General features: G+C 43.8%; 1 protein-coding gene across 2 annotated transcripts in view; it reads left to right on the top strand.

Moving 5' to 3' along the window:
- ZSWIM8 (zinc finger SWIM-type containing 8) overlaps positions 1–19,633 on the top strand; it is a 56,120-nt gene that overhangs the window by 33,987 nt on the left and 2,500 nt on the right. Inside the window, exons 9-24 of one of the 2 annotated variants that reach the window (XM_066324042.1) lie at positions 103–278; positions 2,640–3,648; positions 4,443–4,574; positions 5,081–5,260; positions 6,537–6,720; positions 7,288–7,386; positions 8,291–8,415; positions 10,057–10,288; positions 10,534–10,686; positions 11,656–11,878; positions 12,060–12,349; positions 13,103–13,326; positions 13,590–14,072; positions 14,687–14,855; positions 17,132–17,305; positions 18,701–18,820. In XM_066324042.1, coding sequence (XP_066180139.1) covers positions 103–278; positions 2,640–3,648; positions 4,443–4,574; positions 5,081–5,260; positions 6,537–6,720; positions 7,288–7,386; positions 8,291–8,415; positions 10,057–10,288; positions 10,534–10,686; positions 11,656–11,878; positions 12,060–12,349; positions 13,103–13,326; positions 13,590–14,072; positions 14,687–14,855; positions 17,132–17,305; positions 18,701–18,820 — 3,973 coding nt within the window. The remainder of the gene's footprint in view (positions 1–102; positions 279–2,639; positions 3,649–4,442; positions 4,575–5,080; positions 5,261–6,536; positions 6,721–7,287; positions 7,387–8,290; positions 8,416–10,056; positions 10,289–10,533; positions 10,687–11,655; positions 11,879–12,059; positions 12,350–13,102; positions 13,327–13,589; positions 14,073–14,686; positions 14,856–17,131; positions 17,306–18,700; positions 18,821–19,633) is intronic. The other variant, XM_066324043.1, reaches the window with a different exon arrangement.

Below are 19,633 nucleotides of genomic sequence, written 5' to 3' on the forward strand. Positions count from 1 at the left end.
GCATTAACTACAGACCCCATTTCCTTGGGATTGTGAATAAAGTGAAAGCAGGGGATGAGATGTTGGCCACAGCACAGCCCCAGTGAACTTTCTCTTCTGCAGATAACTGGCTGGTGGTACAGTGTGCGAACATCCGCGTCACACAGCAGCGCCAGTGGGCACACAGGGCGCAGCAATGGCCAGTCAGAAGTAGCTGCTCATGCTTGTGCAAGCATGTGTGATGAGATGGTGGTTCTTTGGAGGCTGGCTGTCCTCGACCCAACTATTAGTCCACAGAGGTGAGCTACAGAATCAGTTCCTGTCTCTTAATTTGTGTGATACTCAACCCCACTAAAGAGTTCTATCCTGTAGATTTCTGGTGTTTGTATCATTACCTCAATACCTGTTCAACCATTAGTCCTTCTGGAATATGTGCTGTGTAACATTCAAAGCACTATAATAATTATTTTAATTGCTATTGCTACCTACTTTTAGCAACATAGAGTAGCGTGGCTAATTTGTTTTCTGAGAGTCCTTTTTTACATATGGGTGTAATTCTGCATTTTAGTGTCCTGGTGGAGAACATTTCTTTGAATGATAGCACCATCTACTAATTAATTTTAAAGGTTTCTATATTTAACCATTCAGCAGTTTAATGGAATTCTGTTTAGCCCAGTTATTCACTGTTGCATATTTCAAGATGAATCAGTTCTTACTTTTTGTGCTCTTTGGGAATTTGTTCTCTGCAGTGTATTCGTAAACAGTGTCACCAGTGTATGATCTTCAGTCAGTGTTTTCAGTTGTCTGAGAAAAAATTGTGTGGCTTCTGCAGATTTCTAAACCATATTGTGCTTTGGTAAATCACTGCCATCTTTATTTAGCACCATCTTTATTTAGCAGCAGTTGAATAGCAGAGGAGGTACTGTGAGCTCCTGTTGAGGTACTGTGGTTGACATCGTAATAGTTTGTTTTGTACATCTTGTCTACAAAGATGTACTGTGTAAAATGTATTGGATTAGTTTAATGTGCTATAGATGCTCAGAAGTTTCTCAGAACGAATGAAAATGGGTAATTTCAGAACAATTACAAGTTAACAGGATTTGCTTTCTCTGAATTGTGTAACATTTATAAAATGCCCTATGAAAGGCTCATCAGGGACTCTAAAATGGATACAGTTTCTATCTTGTACAGTTTACAATATGAAGTAGCTAAATATAGGAGTTGAAGACAAAAACTAGAAAACTGGGAATGAGGCTTAAAATAAACACGAACATCAATCAAATCACACAGAAAAAGCATAAAGTATTTTGGCCATTAATAACGTATGAAGTTGTGCTACATATATTCGCATTTGAGTTATTTGATGCAGTTCAGATTTGCTCAGATCTCCTACTTGAGCTAATGAATAATTAAAATGTTCCTGCTTGATTACCTATTCTCTTGGTGTTTGAATAGTCTCCAAGGACCCTCTTGTAGTTGTGCTTCCCAGTTCTTACAGTGAATCATAAGGAGACTTCACAGATTCTTATCCTTATGTTACCCTTCCTAAGTAGCTCCTGCTCCTTTTTCCTTCTGAAAATCTTCTCCTTGGTTAAGCCCTAAGAGTATGTTTCCTGGTTAATTAATTTCTTGAGTGGACAAATACAAGTAGCCCACTTTGTTTAGTCCCTTTTGTCCTAATACCCTTTGCACCTAAATTGGGTCACTTTTTATTTTGTTTTCTTGTTCTTTTATTTTTGATAGGAAATCTGATAGGATTGAAGTGTTGGGATTATACATCAGAAATGTATGGCAGAAACAGAATAGCAGTTGATTAAAACACTTGGTGAAATTTCTAGAAATGTCTTTTTCTCCTAGATTAGGTCACCATTTAGACTATTTTGCTCAAGTGCATAGGCCCTATGTGAGATTTGGAGCTGAAAAATGCAGAACCGTTTTGTTCTTCCCATAATAATACGGGGGCATGGAACTAACTGTGTAACATGAGTCTGTGTAGTCTTGCCAACTTGCTGCTGCTTCAGAGTTATTTGAACATCAATTATTGCTGTCCCTATGGTGTGCAACAGTTTGTTCTCCTGAGAACAGCCTGCTAAAGCTTAAATTAAATTGTTGACCTCTATATAGACACATGAGGGTAAAGAGTTAAATGCTGGTAAGGGAAATTAGGTGGTCCTATCTGTCATTGTCCTTCCCTGGGTAGACTATTTAGGTTGTACTTGTAAATGTCTTAACTGGAGTTATTCACAGGGCTGTTTCACAGCTGCTGCAAACTGTTTTATGAGTCTTTCAAAGGGCAGTTCCCCATGGTATTCACTTGTCTGAGACTGCTGAGACTCAAATCACTACCACCTTATTTAGGGCAGATAAGCAAACAGGGCAGGCAGTGTTTTATTTTAAACCTCCCAGTTTGTATTGTGCTTTCTTGTTTGTGGTATTCATGTTTCGTTTCTGGATCATGAACCTGTCTAGAACCCAGTTGTTAATATACCTGTTTTCTTTTTTCAGCCTGTCTTCTTACTAATGCTGTCTATATTTAGCATTTACTAAATTCAGCATATGATAATCTCACCAAAGGAAGGAGGTGTTCTGTGGGTTAAGTAGCAGTTTGTTGCAGGTGCTTTTTGTGTCTGCTTCCTAACCTGTCCTCTTTCTTCTCCCAGGCGCAGGGATCTTTGCTCACAGCTCAGACAGTGGCAGCTGAAAGTCATAGATAATGTTAAGAGGGGTCAGCACAAGAAATCACTGGAGAAGCTCTTCCAAGGTTTCAAGCCAGCTGTAGAAGCCTGTTACTTCAACTGGGAGGAAGCCTATCCCATTCCTGGGATTACATATAGCAGCACTGACAAGAAGAACTCCTTCTGTTGGGTGAAGGCCATCCAGCAGAGGAGCTGCCGGTTGCAGTGTGCAGAAAGTGCCTGTGAGGCTGGTAGGAGCCACGGCCAGGAGCCCGGGGGGCAGTGTCTGCAGCCCGGGGACAGGCTGCGGCCCTCTCCCCAGGAGCCAGCAGTTCGTCCCAAAGAACTGACTGGGAAGCGGAAAGTTGTCTCTGAAACGCCACAGAGAGTTCTGAGACGGCTCTCGGCAGAAGGGGATAAAGCTGTCTATAAGACTGCAGTGAGCAAAGCAAAGCTGCCAGTGAGCAAAGGCTTGACCAGTAAACATAGTGGGAAACGTCGTATGAGCAGTGAGGACAGCTCTCTGGAGCCAGACTTGGCAGAGATGAGCCTGGATGACAGCAGCTTGGCGCTGGGGGCAGAAGCCAGCAACACCTTTAGTTTTACAGAAAGTCCACTGAGCAGGAGCTACAGAGATGCCTTTGAGGAGGATGGTGGAGTGTACTTCTCTGAGGGACCTGAGCCCACTGTCAGGAGCAGTTCCATGGCCAAGAAATCCCCCAAGGATCCTGTGGGGGACATGGGTAGTGGCGACGATGACCTGCCTTCTGCAGATGAGAACTCTGGTGGCGTGAGTCTGAAGCCAGAAGAAGTGGGAGAGAATGGTGCAGCAGGGGGAGGGGATGATGGAGAAGAGGAAGATGATTACCAGGTGTACTATCTGAATCCACAAGAGGTAGCCAAGGAAGATGATGACAAAGCTGAAGGGGGAATTGAAGAGGAGCAGGATATATTTGCTGGTATAAAGCCTCTGGAACAGGAGAACCGGATGGAGGTGAGCTGAATCTCATTCAAAATGCTGTTTTGCAGTTTTATGTGTTGTGTAAATCATGATCTCACCACCCTCGTAGTTGTCACACTTAACCTAGGATGTTGTTAAATCAAGTGCTTAATTATAATGTTGTGATAACCAACTTGTATCACAAGGTATCTACAAGCCTAATGCAGTGGCAGCATACTTCTGTTTCTCACAAGCTTGACTCCCTATTTCTGTGCTAACTGCAAGTGTGTCCCAGTTGTAGTTAGTCCAGTCTCACACTCCAGGATTTGCAAATGTAGACAAAACAGTGTGTGCTCTTCACCTAGTCTCACCCTTGGAAACTGTAAAAATAATCTGAAATTAAAAATGGGACTGAGACATGCTCAGCAAGAAAAATTTAAATCTAACCACTTAAGCAGAAGTTCTTTGGAAGGGTGAGGCGGTCTAAATAAACTGTGTGTCATTCCTGTAATAATCACAAATTGTGTTTAGAGATTGCATCTATATAACCAGGCAGCCAAATAGCAGTGCATGGAAATAATGGTAGTTTGAGGTTTGGTTTTTTTTGAGCTATTCTCTGATCTCATAGCACTTGGTGAGAGGATGGGACTTAATCATGTAAGAAAAGGCTTTTTAGTGGAGTGCTTCAAGGAGTGGTGGTGAAGGATTAGGCAAGGAGGACTCTGAGAATATCTGTGCTGAAGTTAGTTGTGAATTGTGCCTGCAGTCTTTGTGACAAATGGTTTGAGCAGGCCAACTCCAGGCTGGGGTGGTGTGTTTTGAACATGACCATTTGTTCCTTGTTGCAGATCCTGTTTGCCTGTGCAGAGGCGCTGTATGCACATGGATACAGTAACGAGGCTTGCCGCTTGACTGTAGAGCTTGCCAGGGACCTACTGGCCAACCCTCCAGATCTCAAAGTGGAGCAGCCACCAACTAAGGTAGAGAGATGGCAGCAACCATCAACAGTCTTGATTTTAGTGACCCTGTTTCTTGTGATTCTCTCCAAAACCTGTCTCCTATTCCATAGTGTACATCACTGGAAATGTTAGTTTTGCTGTTTCAGGATAAGAGGGTTGGACAGGAAATAAGCATAAACTTCTGGAAACTCAGCTGTAGTGACACTAAGCAGTGTTTTTTGTACAGAAGGGTTCCCTTGGAAGGGACTGGGGTGTGACATCTGCCTGCACAGCATCAGTCCAATAGGGGACATGTGTCTTGTCCACAGGCCAGCTCTTCCACTGTGTTGTGCTGGGGTGACATAGGGGAAACAGTGATGTTCAGTGGTAACCACTGAACATTTGAGATTCCTCAGCAAAAGGAATAAAATCTAACTGTATTTCATTCTTTCTCCTGTCTATAATTATTGCAAAGGATGAGAGGACAAGCATAGAGTAATTTGGGATGTTTAGGAAAGTTGTCCTGTGACAAATTCCTCTTCAAACAGGGCAAAAAGAACAAGGTGTCAACCAGCAAGCAGACATGGATGGCAACCAACACCTTGTCTAAAGCTGCTTTCTTGATGACTGTCTTGAGTGAGCGGCTGGAGTACCACAACCTGGCCTTCCGAATAGGAATGTTTGCTCTGGAGCTGCAGAGACCACCTGCCTCTACCAAGGCTCTGGAGGTAATGAAATATCTCAAAAAGACAGTATCCATAAACATTTTTCTGTTGGAATGTATTTATTTACATGGTTTAAACTTCAGCACCTGAAGTTTGGTTGTGCTTTTATATGTTATCTTAAAATGGATTCCAGTGGAACTAAATTGATTGAGTGCAAATCCCATCAGCACATGTTGATCTGCTAAAAAAATTATTAGCAATATCACATCAGCTGTTGCTTCACTGATAGGAAGCATGATAGACCTCATGTGCCAACAGGTCTTTCACATGAAGCTGTAGGTCTGAAAATATTTAAATGACTACAAAATCTTTTATGAATGTATTATTTTGTACTTCTTATCTTAAATATATTTTCATTTTGCTTTGCTAATCTGGGGAAAATAAAGTAATTTGCAAATATGTGTATTTGTCCGTATTTGCATCAGTGAAATGGTTTGAAAGTTATTCCTTAGAGTGAGTTGGTGTGATTGTTACATGTTTGAAAATTGTTCCTTTTGTTGATACCTCATTCACAGGCAAGCAAGTATATGCATTGTGCAAGCATATTATTTTGGACACTCCTTGATTACTGTGAGGATTCCTGTTTTGAAAAAGAAGTGTCCAGTGAAGACCATGTCTCTGTGAATTGCAGCTACCTTGCTTTTCACTGCAGGGTTGTTCAGTCCCTTAGAGTGTGTATTGTTGCTAGTTATCCACCAGCTACAGTTATTGCACTAATTACCTCTACTTCTTATGCTCTGATTAGAAGACTGTGAGATTGTCAGTCACTTGCTACCTAAAAGAAAACTATTACTTTCAGGTGTTGAGAATGGAGAGAATACAGGCACAGAGCAGTCCTGTTCATCCTGTGGCATGTGTGCTGCCACGCTGTGCCCATTCTTCTGCTAATCACTCTCTGGTGTCTCAAATGAATGTATCACTTAACAAAGCATCCTTTCTTCCTGCAATTACAAGTACCCACCTTTTCCGCTGGCCTATCCAGTCAGATACTTCTGCTGATGTTCTTATGAGAATATATTTTTTTCTGTATGCAGCTGAAGAGTGATCATTTGAGTAAAAAATTTTGTGTATAAATATGAAGCAAGACTGTAATTAGATTTGAAAACCTATTTTCATTGTGGAGAGAATGGTAAAGGTGACTAGGCTGGTAAGCATTGCTGTTGTTTAATAAACTAGTAAAAACTGTTGCTGTACTTAATGTATGAGGAAACTGGTCTGCTCCCCGCAGAGGACTGTGTTGTTGACAGCTTTTCTTCTGTTTCCTTGTGGATACTCCCAGGTGAAGCTGGCTTATCAGGAATCTGAGATTGCAGCCCTCTTGAAGAAGATTCCCTTGGGCACCAACGAGATGAACACTATTCGAGGAAGAGCTGAGGAGCTGCGAGAAGGGACATTGTGCGATTACCGTCCTGTCCTGCCTCTGATGTTGGCAAGCTTTATATTTGATGTCCTGTGCACACCAGGTACTGACTGCATTGGCCTGAGTGTGTGCAGGGCATATTCTGAGATGCCGGGTCTTGCAGGATCCTCAAAGAGGAACTGTCTGCTGTATAAGAATGACCAAAGTTTTACTCTTCATGTGCTGTTGCTTGCAGTTGCCTCTATGTTGCTTTAAAGATAATTTGTTCCCCAGTGGAACTGTTTCTCCTTCTGCCTACATTTGAAAACAACTGCACACTTAACACATTTCAGCACTCTATGTATGTTTGTAAAATAGTTATAAACGGCTGATTTTGCTGCTTTTATGCTGGTTATGTTCAGAGGAAGCTGTTGTAAATCTGGAATTTTAAAAAACCACAGCAGCCTGGGAGTAGAAGACTGACTTGGCAATATAGCTGGTTTTGGAGCCTTCTGAGGCTAGAAAGAAATGGAAAAAAAATAGCCCATAGGGTGCTGTGGTCTTGAAACTGGTGTGAGGCTGGGAATAGGACCACAGGAAGCTCTGTAAATTCAGAAAGATCTCAGAAATGTCTTTTGCTTTGAAGCCTTAGCTTTGAAAGATGAACATTAATTCTATTGTCTTCTTTCAGTGGTTTCTCCTACAGGCTCTAGACCCCCAAGCCGTAATTGGAATAATGAAATGCCCGGAGATGAAGAACTTGGTTTTGAGGCAGCTGTTGCTGCTCTTGGTAAGAATCTTTTACAAGAAAAGTCTCCTTCATCCATGTTCTGCATACTTTCGCATTTTGAATGATGAGAGTTAGTAGTTCATTCCAGTTTGGTGCAGAAACAGAAGTGTTTGCAGAGTTTGACAGAACCAGATGCAGGATTCTACATGCCTGGGTTGAGGTATCCTTGCAAAGCTGTGAAAACACAGAAGGAGAATACGGGACAAGAACTTAGTGTTTAGGTAGTAACATGAATTTTATCTTTCTGCTTGCTATTTTGTCATGAAATATGTATTGCCTGGACTTAAATGGAAATGGACAGTTTCAGAGAACAAAAGGCAATAATTTCTGAACACGTTAGACAATGGTAGGGAAAGACTAGCAGAAGTACTCTCAAGGATTATCATATGATTCAGGATGTTAGTGGAATACTGAATTCTTGCCTCATTTGCTTCAACAACAAAGCAGTGATTATATACATGTTATGTTGATCATTCTGTATGACCATACTGCAGAGCAGTATGCAAAAAGGAATAAAATGGATTAGACAAGGCCTGTTCTCTGTTGCCTCATCTCTGAAAGAGAGATGGTTTTTTTTATGGTGTTGGAATGCTGGCTTGTAGCGTCTACAGAAAGCAAAAGGTTTGTTTCAAGAAAGGTTTGTAGGCTTGCCTGGACTCTTCCTGTGGCCTTTTAATATATGGTTCTTCTGACAGTTGGGGCAAATCTAGTATTCTAGAGACAGACTGCAGCTTCTGTTTACTCATGGCCTATTTCTGAAGTTAACAGAAAAATAGGGGGAAAAGTCTGACTTTGCCTGTGACAGTGAGGTGAATAAAACAGTCTGAGGTATAGACAGTGCTCAGGATATTGTGTAGTCCCATGGGCTCACTTGTCTCTTCATCCTCTCTTTTATGGGCTGCAGGCATGAAAACAACTGTCAGTGAAGCAGAACATCCTCTGTTGTGTGAAGGCACACGAAGAGAGAAAGGGGATCTGGCTGTAGTCCTGATGATTACTTACAAGGATGATCAGTCTAAGCTGAAGAAGGTGAGTTTCCGTTTGAAAGGGAAGAGGGAAAAGGAAGGCAAAACCATGTTTGGGTTTAGATGGATTTGGTAGTTTTGCCAGTGATCGTAAGTTGCTGTGTCACATACTGATGTTTTACAAGCTGATTTATATTGATCCACTGCTGCAAAACCTGATTGTACAGAGTGCATTGCCCTGGGTTGAGGCACTCTTTCCATAGGTTTCCTAGGATCCACTCAGGAGATGCGTTGTCACTGCTTTTATTGCTAAGTCCACTTCTAAGGGTTTTCAGTGTGCAGTCTGTGTGTTGCATATCTGTGTGTGCACTCTGGGAATTGCATGTGTTTTGCTGTAAGGATGTTGGCTTGCAGAACAGTACAGCTAGCAAAGCCTCTGTTTCTTAACCTCTCACCTCTTTGATATACTGGTTCAGTTACACCTGTGTCTTAATTTCCTATGCAAGAAAAAGAGTAAAACTCTGCCAAAGAGCAGGACAAAGCTATGGGATCATAGAGAAAGGTGACAATGGGATAGGAAAATAGCACACAAAGCAGTAAAATGAGATGGTGCAGTGTTGAGGGAAGAGGCACTGAAGGGAATAAGGTAAGGGAATGCTAGGAGAAATAGGGCAAGGTAGGGACAGATGAGACTGTAGGGTAAGCAGCAAGTGAGGTGATGAGACTGCAAAAGACAATGAGGAAATGATGAACAGGAATAGAGGACAGAAAGAGAGAAGGCAGTGGTGGAGGTGTGAGTGTGAGCCCAGCAAGGGTAGACAGAATTGAAACAGGAGATAAAGTAAGAGATGGCAGAAAATGAGATGGAAGCAATGCCAGAGGCCGTGAATGGGATGGGGAGTCACAGGCACCCCAAAGGAAGAAAAAATATTGAAAACTGCTAAAGCTTCAGAAAGGGTTTTATTAATCTTTTATATTCAGAAATCCTCCTACACAGCAAGAACCACATTATTAGTGTCTTTTTGTCTCCTAAAAGAGAAGCATTTTTTGCTATACTCTTCTCTAGGGAATAACAGGGACACTGTGATACCAATCATCTGAGCATAAATGGTCTGTCAGTCCTGTGGTGTTGATTAAATATGGAGAACAAACAGTAGAAGTGGACAAACTCTTAGAATGTGGTGATGCATTGTTCCCAATTACAAAATAAATTATGACAAGAAGATGTTACTGTAGGCCAGTATAAAGCAGTTTCTCTAGTGGCTTTGCCAGTTTCTTGATAAAGTGTGACAGGATTTTCTGAATGGTGAGTGTGGAGTTTTTGTGACTTAAACAAAACATCTGGCAGAACTAATTTTAGAATGCTCCGTTCTGTCCTTGATATACCAGAATTGCTTCTTTTTTGTGAGTTTTGGGTGCTTTTCAAGTAAAGCCAGTGGCAGTTTCAAGTGAAAATGTGATATTACTGAGTCTTTGCTTCCTCAAGTAATGCAGACCACATGGCTCTCAACTGTGCATTTGCATTGCTCTTTGGTGCAGGAAGATGATGGGTATTTTCTAGAAAAAAAGCATTTTCTTTTTTTCTCCAACAAATGAAATTTGTTGCCCACCAGGAAGCTGATTTGGTATTTTCCCCTCTTTGTCTTAGTGTAATGCCTGTCTCTTACCCTTCTGCTGAGTTCCTTTTTTTACCCGCTTGTTAAAGATTTTAGACAAACTCCTGGACAGAGAGAGTCAAACTCACAAACCACAGACGCTGAGTTCCTTCTACTCATCCAGCAAGCCTACAGTTGCAAATCAAAAATCTCCTTCCAAACATGCTGCCCAGTCTGCTGCAGCTATCCAGCAGCTTCCAGGGACTGCTGTCACTCAGCAAGCTGCTGTAAGCACTGCAGTCCAGAGCAGTCCTGAGAACTTTGTGGAGAAGAGTACACAGGGTAAGGAGTGCTTCGTAACAGCTATGCTAAAATTTTCCATAGTTATAGTCTATTTTCCACATCCTGAATTAGATGTTCTTGGCCTAGTGTCAGATGATCTGCTTTCTAAAGAAAATTGAGATAATCCTGCTCATAAATACCATTTTATAAAAATCCTTTATCTTTTGATATTTGTATGTTTTAAATGGCCATGTCTGGTTGTAGAGATACAGAAAGATTATGTTGTCTCTGTTCATTTTGTGCAGAGAGCTCTCAGAGGTCCCCCTGTGAGCCAGCTGCAGAGGCCACTGTTTTGAAACAAGAGGGGAAGGTCCCCAGTCGCCTGGCCCTTGGAAACCGAGGTGGATACAATGGGAGATGCTGGGGTTCACCTGTCAGGCAGAAGAAGAAACACACAGGTGGGAGTGCGCTAGCTCCTACAGCATCTAGTGCTCTGTTAGGCAGTCTGCTGGGGTGTATCAAGAAAACCAGAGAGGAACTTTTTACAAGGGCCTGTAGGGATATGACAAAGGATAATAGGTTTAAAGTGAAAGAGGAGAGATTTAGATTGGACATTAGGAAGAAGTTCTTTATTATGAGGGTTGTGAGGCTCTGAACAGGTTGCACAGAGAAGTGGTAGATGTCCCATCCCTGGGAGTGTTTAAGACTGGGTTGGATGGGGCTTTGAGCAACCTGTTCTATGACTCTGGGATTTTACTTGTCAACCTTTCCTGTACAACAGAAGAAGCTGAGTGTCTCTGAGGTGTTTGACATGGACAAATAATATTTGCTCCATGGGTTCCCTGTCCCTTTCTATTTGGCAAGTTACCATGCCTTTCTTGCACCAGTTATGTTCTGTGTGATGGATTAGATACCTGGAGCTGGATGACTGCTGATCCTGGGAATGCAACACTGTGCTTCTGGATCTAGAAACAAATTCAGAGAAATTGCTGCTTCTCTACACTTCTCTTGGGAAGGGTATAACCTAGAGGCCTAGGATGTGAAGGTTGTGCAGCATATATCTGAAGGGTTTTCTTTGTATAATCTGTGGAACTTGACTTTGTATGTATATTTGCTTTTTGTTCTTATACTCTGCCACAAAGCTTGGCAGGTGGAGTGAGGGGCTGTGATGGTGTGAAGGGGGAAATAAAGATTCCCTGTTCTTGGACTCTTCTGCATTTTAATCCAAGAACTACAAAATGATGCTGATATCTGTGGCCAAATTGATTTGCTCTCTCTTAATTTACAATGAATGCCTGTTAGCCCTAAGGCAGTCACTGACACAACCGATTTTAGTTAGTACTGCAGGTGATATGCTTTGGAGTTTACCTAACTGCACTGTATTTACCAACCCTGGTGACATTTGTGTGTTGGTTCTGGTGTTGTAGGCATGGCCAGTATTGACAGCAGTGCTCCTGAAACCACCTCTGACAGTTCTCCAACACTCAGTCGGCGTCCCCTACGTGGGGGCTGGGCAACAACATCCTGGGGCAGAGGACAGGACAGTGACAGCATCAGCAGTTCTTCAAGTGACTCACTGGGATCTTCCTCTTCCAGTGGCAGTAGGAGAGCCAGTGGAGGAGCCCGTGCAAAGACTGTGGAAGTTGGCAGGTAATGAATAATACCAATGCACAGAGGCAACCTCTAGGCCTGATGTCGGGGACCTGGACATATGCATTGGGAAATACTTTATGGGGAAAATTTGCTTTGTGTCTTCTGGACTCTAAAGACAGGAGCTCCAGCTGGCAAACTTGGAGTACTTGTCTGAAAGATTTCTCTGTCTTTGTTCTAGGTATAAAGGGAGGCGGCTGGAAAGCCATGCTCCTCATGTCCCAAACCAGCCCTCAGAGGCAGCTGCTCACTTCTACTTTGAACTGGCCAAGACAGTCCTTATCAAAGCAGGTGGAAACAGCAGTACCTCTATCTTCACCCACCCTTCCTCCAGTGGTGGGCACCAGGGACCACACCGCAACCTTCACCTCTGCGCCTTTGAGATCGGGCTGTATGCACTAGGACTGCACAACTTTGTGTCTCCCAACTGGCTCTCTCGAACTTACTCCTCCCATGTCTCTTGGATCACAGGTTACAGCAAAACTTTATTGGGAGGCTTACTTTTGGGCAGGAAGTGGGGTAGGGAGGCAAGCTTGTTCTTAAAAGTGGTGATGCTGAGGTGCTGTAGGAGCCATGTAAGCAGCTCACACAGCTGCAGTAGTTGCTGATCAGCACTGATTTACACAGTGGTGCTTACTTTGGCCTGAAAAGTTCTTGTGACCTCTTTCTTCTTGTTTGTACTGCAACATGCTTCAGTCCAAAAAGCCCACCCCTCATACAGAGACTGGTCTTATCCCCTCCTTCAGAGGTGTGCTGAAGAGACAGACATTTGTCAAGTCTGAACATACTCTTTGGCTATGTTCAGTTTTCACTTTCCTCATCCTTCTGATTGCACCCATACCTACTACCTAAGCTAGTATGGCTTCTAGAGGCCTAAATAACAAACCTTTGAGAATTTGTGTTTTCCTGACTGGATGAAATAGACTGACAGTCCAGTCTGGTTTGTGGGTACTAAAATCAGCTATAGCAAGTACGTTTTGCTATTTCCAATGCATTTTAGCTCAACTTAGGTAATCCTCATTCACCACTTACTCATTGAGGGCTCTTTTTTGTCCTGTGTTTTGGGAGAAAGCACCTAAATTTGATGTGAACCCTAAGGGAAGCAACTGGGCTGTGTCTCTGCTCCTGAAGGAAGTGAAGAGTTCACCTGCTGTTAAGAGAAAGCTGACTGTAACTGTGCTGGGCATACAGTGGTATGAGAGTCTCTCTCACTCTTCCTCTTAGGGCAGGCCATGGAGATTGGTAGCGCAGCCTTGAACATCTTGGTGGAGTGTTGGGATGGACATCTAACTCCCCCAGAGGTGGCTTCACTGGCAGACAGAGCTTCACGGGCCAGAGACTCCAACATGGTGCGGGCAGCTGCTGAACTGGCACTAAGCTGCCTGCCTCATGCCCATGCCCTGAACCCAAATGAGATCCAGAGGGCTCTGGTGCAGTGTAAGGAACAGGTGAGCATCATATGGCAGCTGCTAGTGGAGGCTAATTTCTAGCATCAAGGATGCTAGAAATGCTGTTACCTGCTACTGCCCAGCCTTAATCCTGGATTAAGTTTTCTGGATTCCTTATGTTTCATGAGTTACACTGGTTATTTTGCTGCATAGCATCTGGCTGGTCCGCATAGTGTTAGTCATTTTAGAGTGCCTTGTACTTCTCCCCTCTTGTGTTTCTCATTTTACCTTCTTAACTTCTTCTTTTGTGTCACTGCTCCCAGGACAACCTGATGCTGGAAAAGGCCTGCATGGCAGTAGAAGAGGCAGCCAAAGGAGGTGGTGTGTACCCAGAAGTCCTCTTTGAAGTAGCTCATCAGTGGTACTGGCTTTATGAACAGACTGTTGGTGGCACCCCAGCCCAGAGAGAAGGTGCCACTGGCTGCAGTGCCGGTGGCGCGCGGGCCGCGTCTGAAGCAGCGCGTGGCTTGGCAGACAGCCGGGTGACCTCAGAGCCAACCACGGTGACAGTGGCAGCGGCAGTAACTGCGGCAGCAACTGTCATGCCAGTGATCTCTGTGGGGTCGACCATGTACCAGCAGCACACGGTGGCAGGGCCAGCAATGGCGCATACGCACACGCAGGGTCTCCACCCTTACACCACCCTTCAGACTCACATCCCCTGTAATCCCCAGTACATCGGACACACTATCCAGCACATGCCGCGCCCAGCTGTCTTCCCAGTCCCTGGCTCGGCGTATCCACAGGTGAGTTTTGGCTGTGCCTTGTTCATTTACTGTGACCTTGTGTGGCTGCTGCCAGGGGGCGTATGTTAGAGTGGGGAGAGCATGGGGCTCTGACCTGTCATGACTTGAGATCAAGCCTCTGCTCTCATTAGCCAGTTAGTAACACGTACTTTGGCCCTATAGCTCAGCATTTGCACAATAAAGAGCCTTCTGTGGCTGCATTCAAAGTTTCAATACATCAGTATTGAATACATCATAATATGTAATTTTAACATTAACATTTTAATACATCAGTAGTTTTTAATCTCTGTTGCTCTGTAGTTTCTCAAATGGCACCAGACAGAAAGCTTGTCTTCCTGAGAGCTTGCAGGCTGAATAGAGACTACACTGGGAAAATCAAATAAAGGTTATTTTAACCTTTGCCTGGTTTTGAAGGTCTTGGAGTGGTTTTCTGCAAGCTGGTTAGATTTTTAAAAGGATGCACAGCAAGCGGGTGTAATGCTCATGCAGTGCAAGCTTCCTCCTTTGCTTCTTTCAGACTGGATTTTTCAGGCTCTGGGGCTCATGTGGGGACATGAATTACTTCTAAATGGTCAGGTGAAGTAGACATGATTGTTCCATACCTTCTGTTGCAGGGTGTCCATCCAGCATTCATAGGGGCGCAGTACCCTTACTCAGTAACAGCACCGTCACTGGCAGCTACAGCTGTGTCCTTCCCTGGCGTGCCCGTCCCCTCCATGACACAGATTGCCGTGCATCCCTATCACAGTGAGACGGGACTGTCGCTGTCTTCCAACGTAGCGCGTAAGTTGCGGCTCTGGCCTGGCCAGCAGAGGTTTCTGTGCTGTCTCTTAGCTGTTCCCCAGCGAGGTCCTGTTCCTCATTGATTACAGCTGGAATGAGGGTTCTTGCACTGAAAAGTTCTGGCCAAATGCACGCCATTCTGAAGGTGTGCATGCTCAGGGGTACTGGGAGTCCTGAGGGGGCCTGGTACAGCTAGCAGAAGGAAACTTCTCTTCAGATGAATTTCTAGTATGAGATTATTTTATCAAGGTTAGTAAGACTATGTTCAGAGCCCTTGTGGTCTTTCTGACTTCTAACCTGTAGAAGCTTTATGCCTGCTCTCCTTTAGACAAGGTGAGCATAGATAATCTTGAGAAGATGCATGTAATTCTGTTGGGTCACATGAACAGACTGCAGGAAGCTGGCAGACTTCTGCTATAGAAGCACTACTAAATGTCTTTTCCTGCCTGAAAGAATTGGAGGCAGCCAGTGCCCAAATGTGGAACTATCAGAGATGACAGATGTTTTGTCAGAGTCATGTCAATGGCATTTGGAATGGTTGCTTATGTGTTATGCTAGGGCTCAAAGTGATGGTGAAAACCCATCAAGTAGTGTGTAACACTGGGACAACAGATGTTGACTGGATTGTGGACATGCTGTCATTGCCATGTAGTTTTGAACCAGTGGGTCATGCTTGGCCCCAATCTCTGCTAAACCCTCACTGGAGAGGCTGTAATATTTCCCTGGGTTTACAGTGTAAAGTGTATTGCAACTCACCAGGTGATGGAAGACTGGTATGTGGAAAAATACTTAAGAGTTGTCTTGGCCTCCTTCATGTTCAGAGTATCAGGAGAATCATTTCAGTTATTTTTATCCTGTATTTTGGTGCTAAAAAGCCACCACAAAAGCAAATAAAACAGTCCTGAATGCCTCAGGATCTGATAGCTGCCAGCCTTAGTCACAGTCTGATGTTGTGACTTATCATTGTGAGAAAGTATTTCTGTACTCCTCCAAAGAGTTATGAATCTTCCAGAATTGCTAATTCATCCTAGGACACTTAAAATACTGAAAGAAGAAAACGACTCCACCCTTTCCAGGTGCCATTGTTTACAGCTTTTATAAACTTATTTTCAGTTCTTACGATACTGTTTCACTGTTCCTGAAATACAGAATCACGTGGTGATGCTTGAGCTCTGGCAATAATTCAGCTTATTCTTACGGGTTATTCTCCTTGGCCAGACTTCAAACACATTTTGCCCCACTTTGTGCATTTTTTTTGCACCCTGTGTTTCCTTACAGGGTTGAGGAGGTCAGACAGATCTTTCCTGGGAGACACATTGTTCTCAGGTATTTAACTATTCACTAGCAAACACGGAGGGGGGAGAAAACGGAACTTAGAGCATTGCTCAAGCTGGTGTAGTAGCATCACAGAGAAGCTGTGAAATACGGGTAACAATTTGCATACATCTAATGGCATCTGTGCTCTGGAGCTCTCAAGCAAACCTTTCTTTTTACTCTTTGTACCCTTCTTAAGAGGGACAGATAAGTTTGAGTCTTGTCAGGGTGCAGCTTAGTGACAGCGTTAACTGCTGTTGGTACAAGTTTAGCTGGTACAATGTAATGGATTTGCATTTGAAGCCTGTCATTTCCCTTGAGTTTACTCATACCAGTTAAGTGTCTGACGGTGACAACTTCTCATGTCTCCTTGCTGTTTTTACTGTTGGTATAGCTGCCAGTTAGTGCAGTGACTGTTCTTTCCAAGGATGGATTGGAGGTCAGCCTCCAGTAACAGCCTTCCTGAACAGAGTGACACCTGTCATACAGCTGAAGTGGAATAACCTCGCATTGTTGGACTTGATATTTGAGTGACTTAATTCTATTCCTGCTCAGTAATTTTCCTAGCAGTTTCTCATCAGGTGTAGACTAGACATACATATGATAGTTTCCTTAGACAAGAAATCAGAAGCTAATGTTTCATTTAATAATAGCAAAGGCTTTTGAATCAACACACACATTTACAAGTAAATCATGGATTTGTGCACGTTCATGAGACAGTGCAGAAGAAATGGACACACATGTAAGTGACTCTGTCAGGCCCACCTTGCAGACAGGATAGAGCTATTCCTGGCCCACTGTATTTCAGCTGTAAGCCTGTGGATTTTGATTGCTGTATTGTTCTGTTTAGGGGAACATAACCCTACATTTGCAGGGGCGGTCAGGTGAAGGAGATGATGTCTCAAGTAAACCTTCTTACAGGCTGGTGCTGGGTCCTAATGCTGCTGTTTTGCTCTCTTCAGTAGGCAGTGTCCATGCAGGATCAACGTTCCCAGCGATTCAGGGTGCTTCCTTGACAACTCTGTCCTCACAGCCCAACTCCCTTGTTACAGGGGGTTTTCCTGCCGAGGATGAGCAGCACAGTCAGCCTGTGAGCCCCCAGGGCCTGCACTACCTCCACTCTGCATACCGAGTTGGTAAGGATGGCCAAGTGGGTTTCTGTAGTCCCCTTGAGAGGGATTCAGGGCAAGGCTGGAGGCTTTAACTGTCCATTTGACAATTTGCTACTGCACCTGAGGGACATGGGAAAAGCAAATCGATGATCAGATGTGGAGTCTGAAAATGAAGGCAAAGCATTGTAAGATTGAACAATTTTCTAGGACCATTAGAGCAGAAAAGAAAGCTAAGTGGGTTAGAGCTGGAAAGTCTTGCCTTTCAGCACATGTACATGAAGGTGCCTGAATAGGACTCCAAGCATGTGACTGTGCAAGTTGTGACTATATGATAAAAGGATATTTTGCTCCTGCTGCTCATGGATGGGGAGGGGACACCTCTAATACCAGCTGAGTCATCAGATGCACAAAGGGAAGTGCCCTGTGCCTCTCCAGTTAATTTGTTGAAGATAGATGCAGAGGAAACTTGCAGTAGTGAAGAGTGGGTATGTAATTAGCATTCCTTTCCTAGTCACACTGGCTATGAGAAAATAGAGTATCTGCCTGAATTGCCACTGGTACAAGGATATCAGTCTTAGGGTTTGGGATTAAGCTTAGATTTGCAGTAAGCTATTGTAGTAGTAAGTAGTAAGCCACTTGTACGTACTTGTGGTGCAACCCAGTGGGTACTTGGTGTAGGAGAAGGGAGCCTCTAAAGTAAGCAAAGGGAGAGAAACAGCAAGAAAATTGAAGGAAAGCTTGACTTCTTTATTGAAAGCTAGAATAGAGAGTACTTGATAGCTAGAAAGGGGTGCAGATGTTGTTTAAAATATCACAGTGGTACTTGGCAAGCCATGAAGGATGTTTAATAGTCTGAATAAGAGAGAGGCACAGGCAGGGAAGATGGTCTGGAAGATCAAGATGTGGCACATGTTGGTATTTGAATACTGTTTAAATGGGTGGATTTGTCTGAAAAACTGTAATGGCATAAGTGAAACGTTTGCAGATTGGCAATATTGCAGCTCAGTGGTGGCCTGTTGTTTTTGCAGCAGAGCAGGTTGGTTTGGGTAGCTTCTTTGTTGCAAAACTTAGATCAAAAGCTTTGCTTTCAGGACACCTTTGTAGTCCAGCCTTTGGGGCTCTCTGCTTGATGATGCTGTGGGTGCTTCAGTGTCTCTTTGCAGCTCTGGTGAGAGGTGATGGTGTGCAGGTTTCCCAGCCTAGAGCAGCAGATCCAGATGTTCTTGTAGATAGTTCTGTGCTGGCAGGCTCCAAGACTGGCCTTTGATTTCAGTCTGGACTCTTTGCAGCAGTGGAATTTTCTGCTGTTGAAGGGCAGGCCAGTCAGGTTGTGTTGCAGTGAGTGAAATGCTAGCGTAATGCTGGACTGCCCTTACTGGGCAGAAGTGCTGCTTGACTGTGGCTGCCCCTTTCTCACAGGGATGCTGGCTCTGGAGATGCTTGGCCGAAGAGCTCACAACGACCATCCCAACAACTTCTCCCGCAGCCCGCCCTACACTGAGGATGTCAAATGGCTCCTTGGGTTAGCTGCAAAGTTAGGTAAGGCTCAGAGCAGTACTTAACAGAAATCCACTTGCTGGGATTTGGGTCATGGTGGGAAAAAGCTCTTGAAGGAGTGAAGCTTCAAAGATTGGGTGACCCTGATATCGATCCCATTCCCAAGAGTGTTTCAGAAGATCCCTACTTTCATCCACTCAGTTGTCCCATTTTTGGGTTCTGTAGGCATGCTGTTGAATTTTGAGGCACTGAATGAAGTACATGAGATTGGACAGGGTTCAGAGCTTGTATCTCTTCCATTCTATAATATTGATTCTTTCTTTTCCATTTCCATTATATTGTAGGCATTCCTCTTTCTTATGTATATTTATACCTTCTGTGAAGACGTTTTTCAGCAATAGGTGCTCAAGCCACCTATTGGGGGGGTGGTGGTGTTTATTTTTACTTCCATTTTGCTCTTGGATCTTTTTTGTCAGCTCACTTTTCAAATTCTTTCATAAGCAGTAAGAATAAAAAAACCCTTTTCAAACAGCCTGTTTAGTGGCACAGCTTCTGCTGCTCCTGCTGGCAGAGCTCCATGTAGGAAATGGTGGGGAAGCTTAACTTATGCCTACAGCCTCCTTAAAGCCTGAGTGCTAAGGCATCTAGGTGTTTTCTTGATGAGCAGTCAGGAAACAATGGAGAAGGTACAGTGTTAGCCAGGTCTCTCTAGTTAACTTGCCACATTAGTTTTCTTTCACATCTCCTCTAAAGAAAGATGAATTTGGGAACACCAGTAACCGAGGTGGGACCTCGTCTCTCCTCAGATCTGATGGATGTAGCGGAACGTTTTCTGTCCCCATGAGTTTGCTAGAC

This window comes from Sylvia atricapilla, chromosome 8, assembly GCF_009819655.1.
Source record: "Sylvia atricapilla isolate bSylAtr1 chromosome 8, bSylAtr1.pri, whole genome shotgun sequence".
Classification (NCBI taxonomy): domain Eukaryota; kingdom Metazoa; phylum Chordata; class Aves; order Passeriformes; family Sylviidae; genus Sylvia; species Sylvia atricapilla.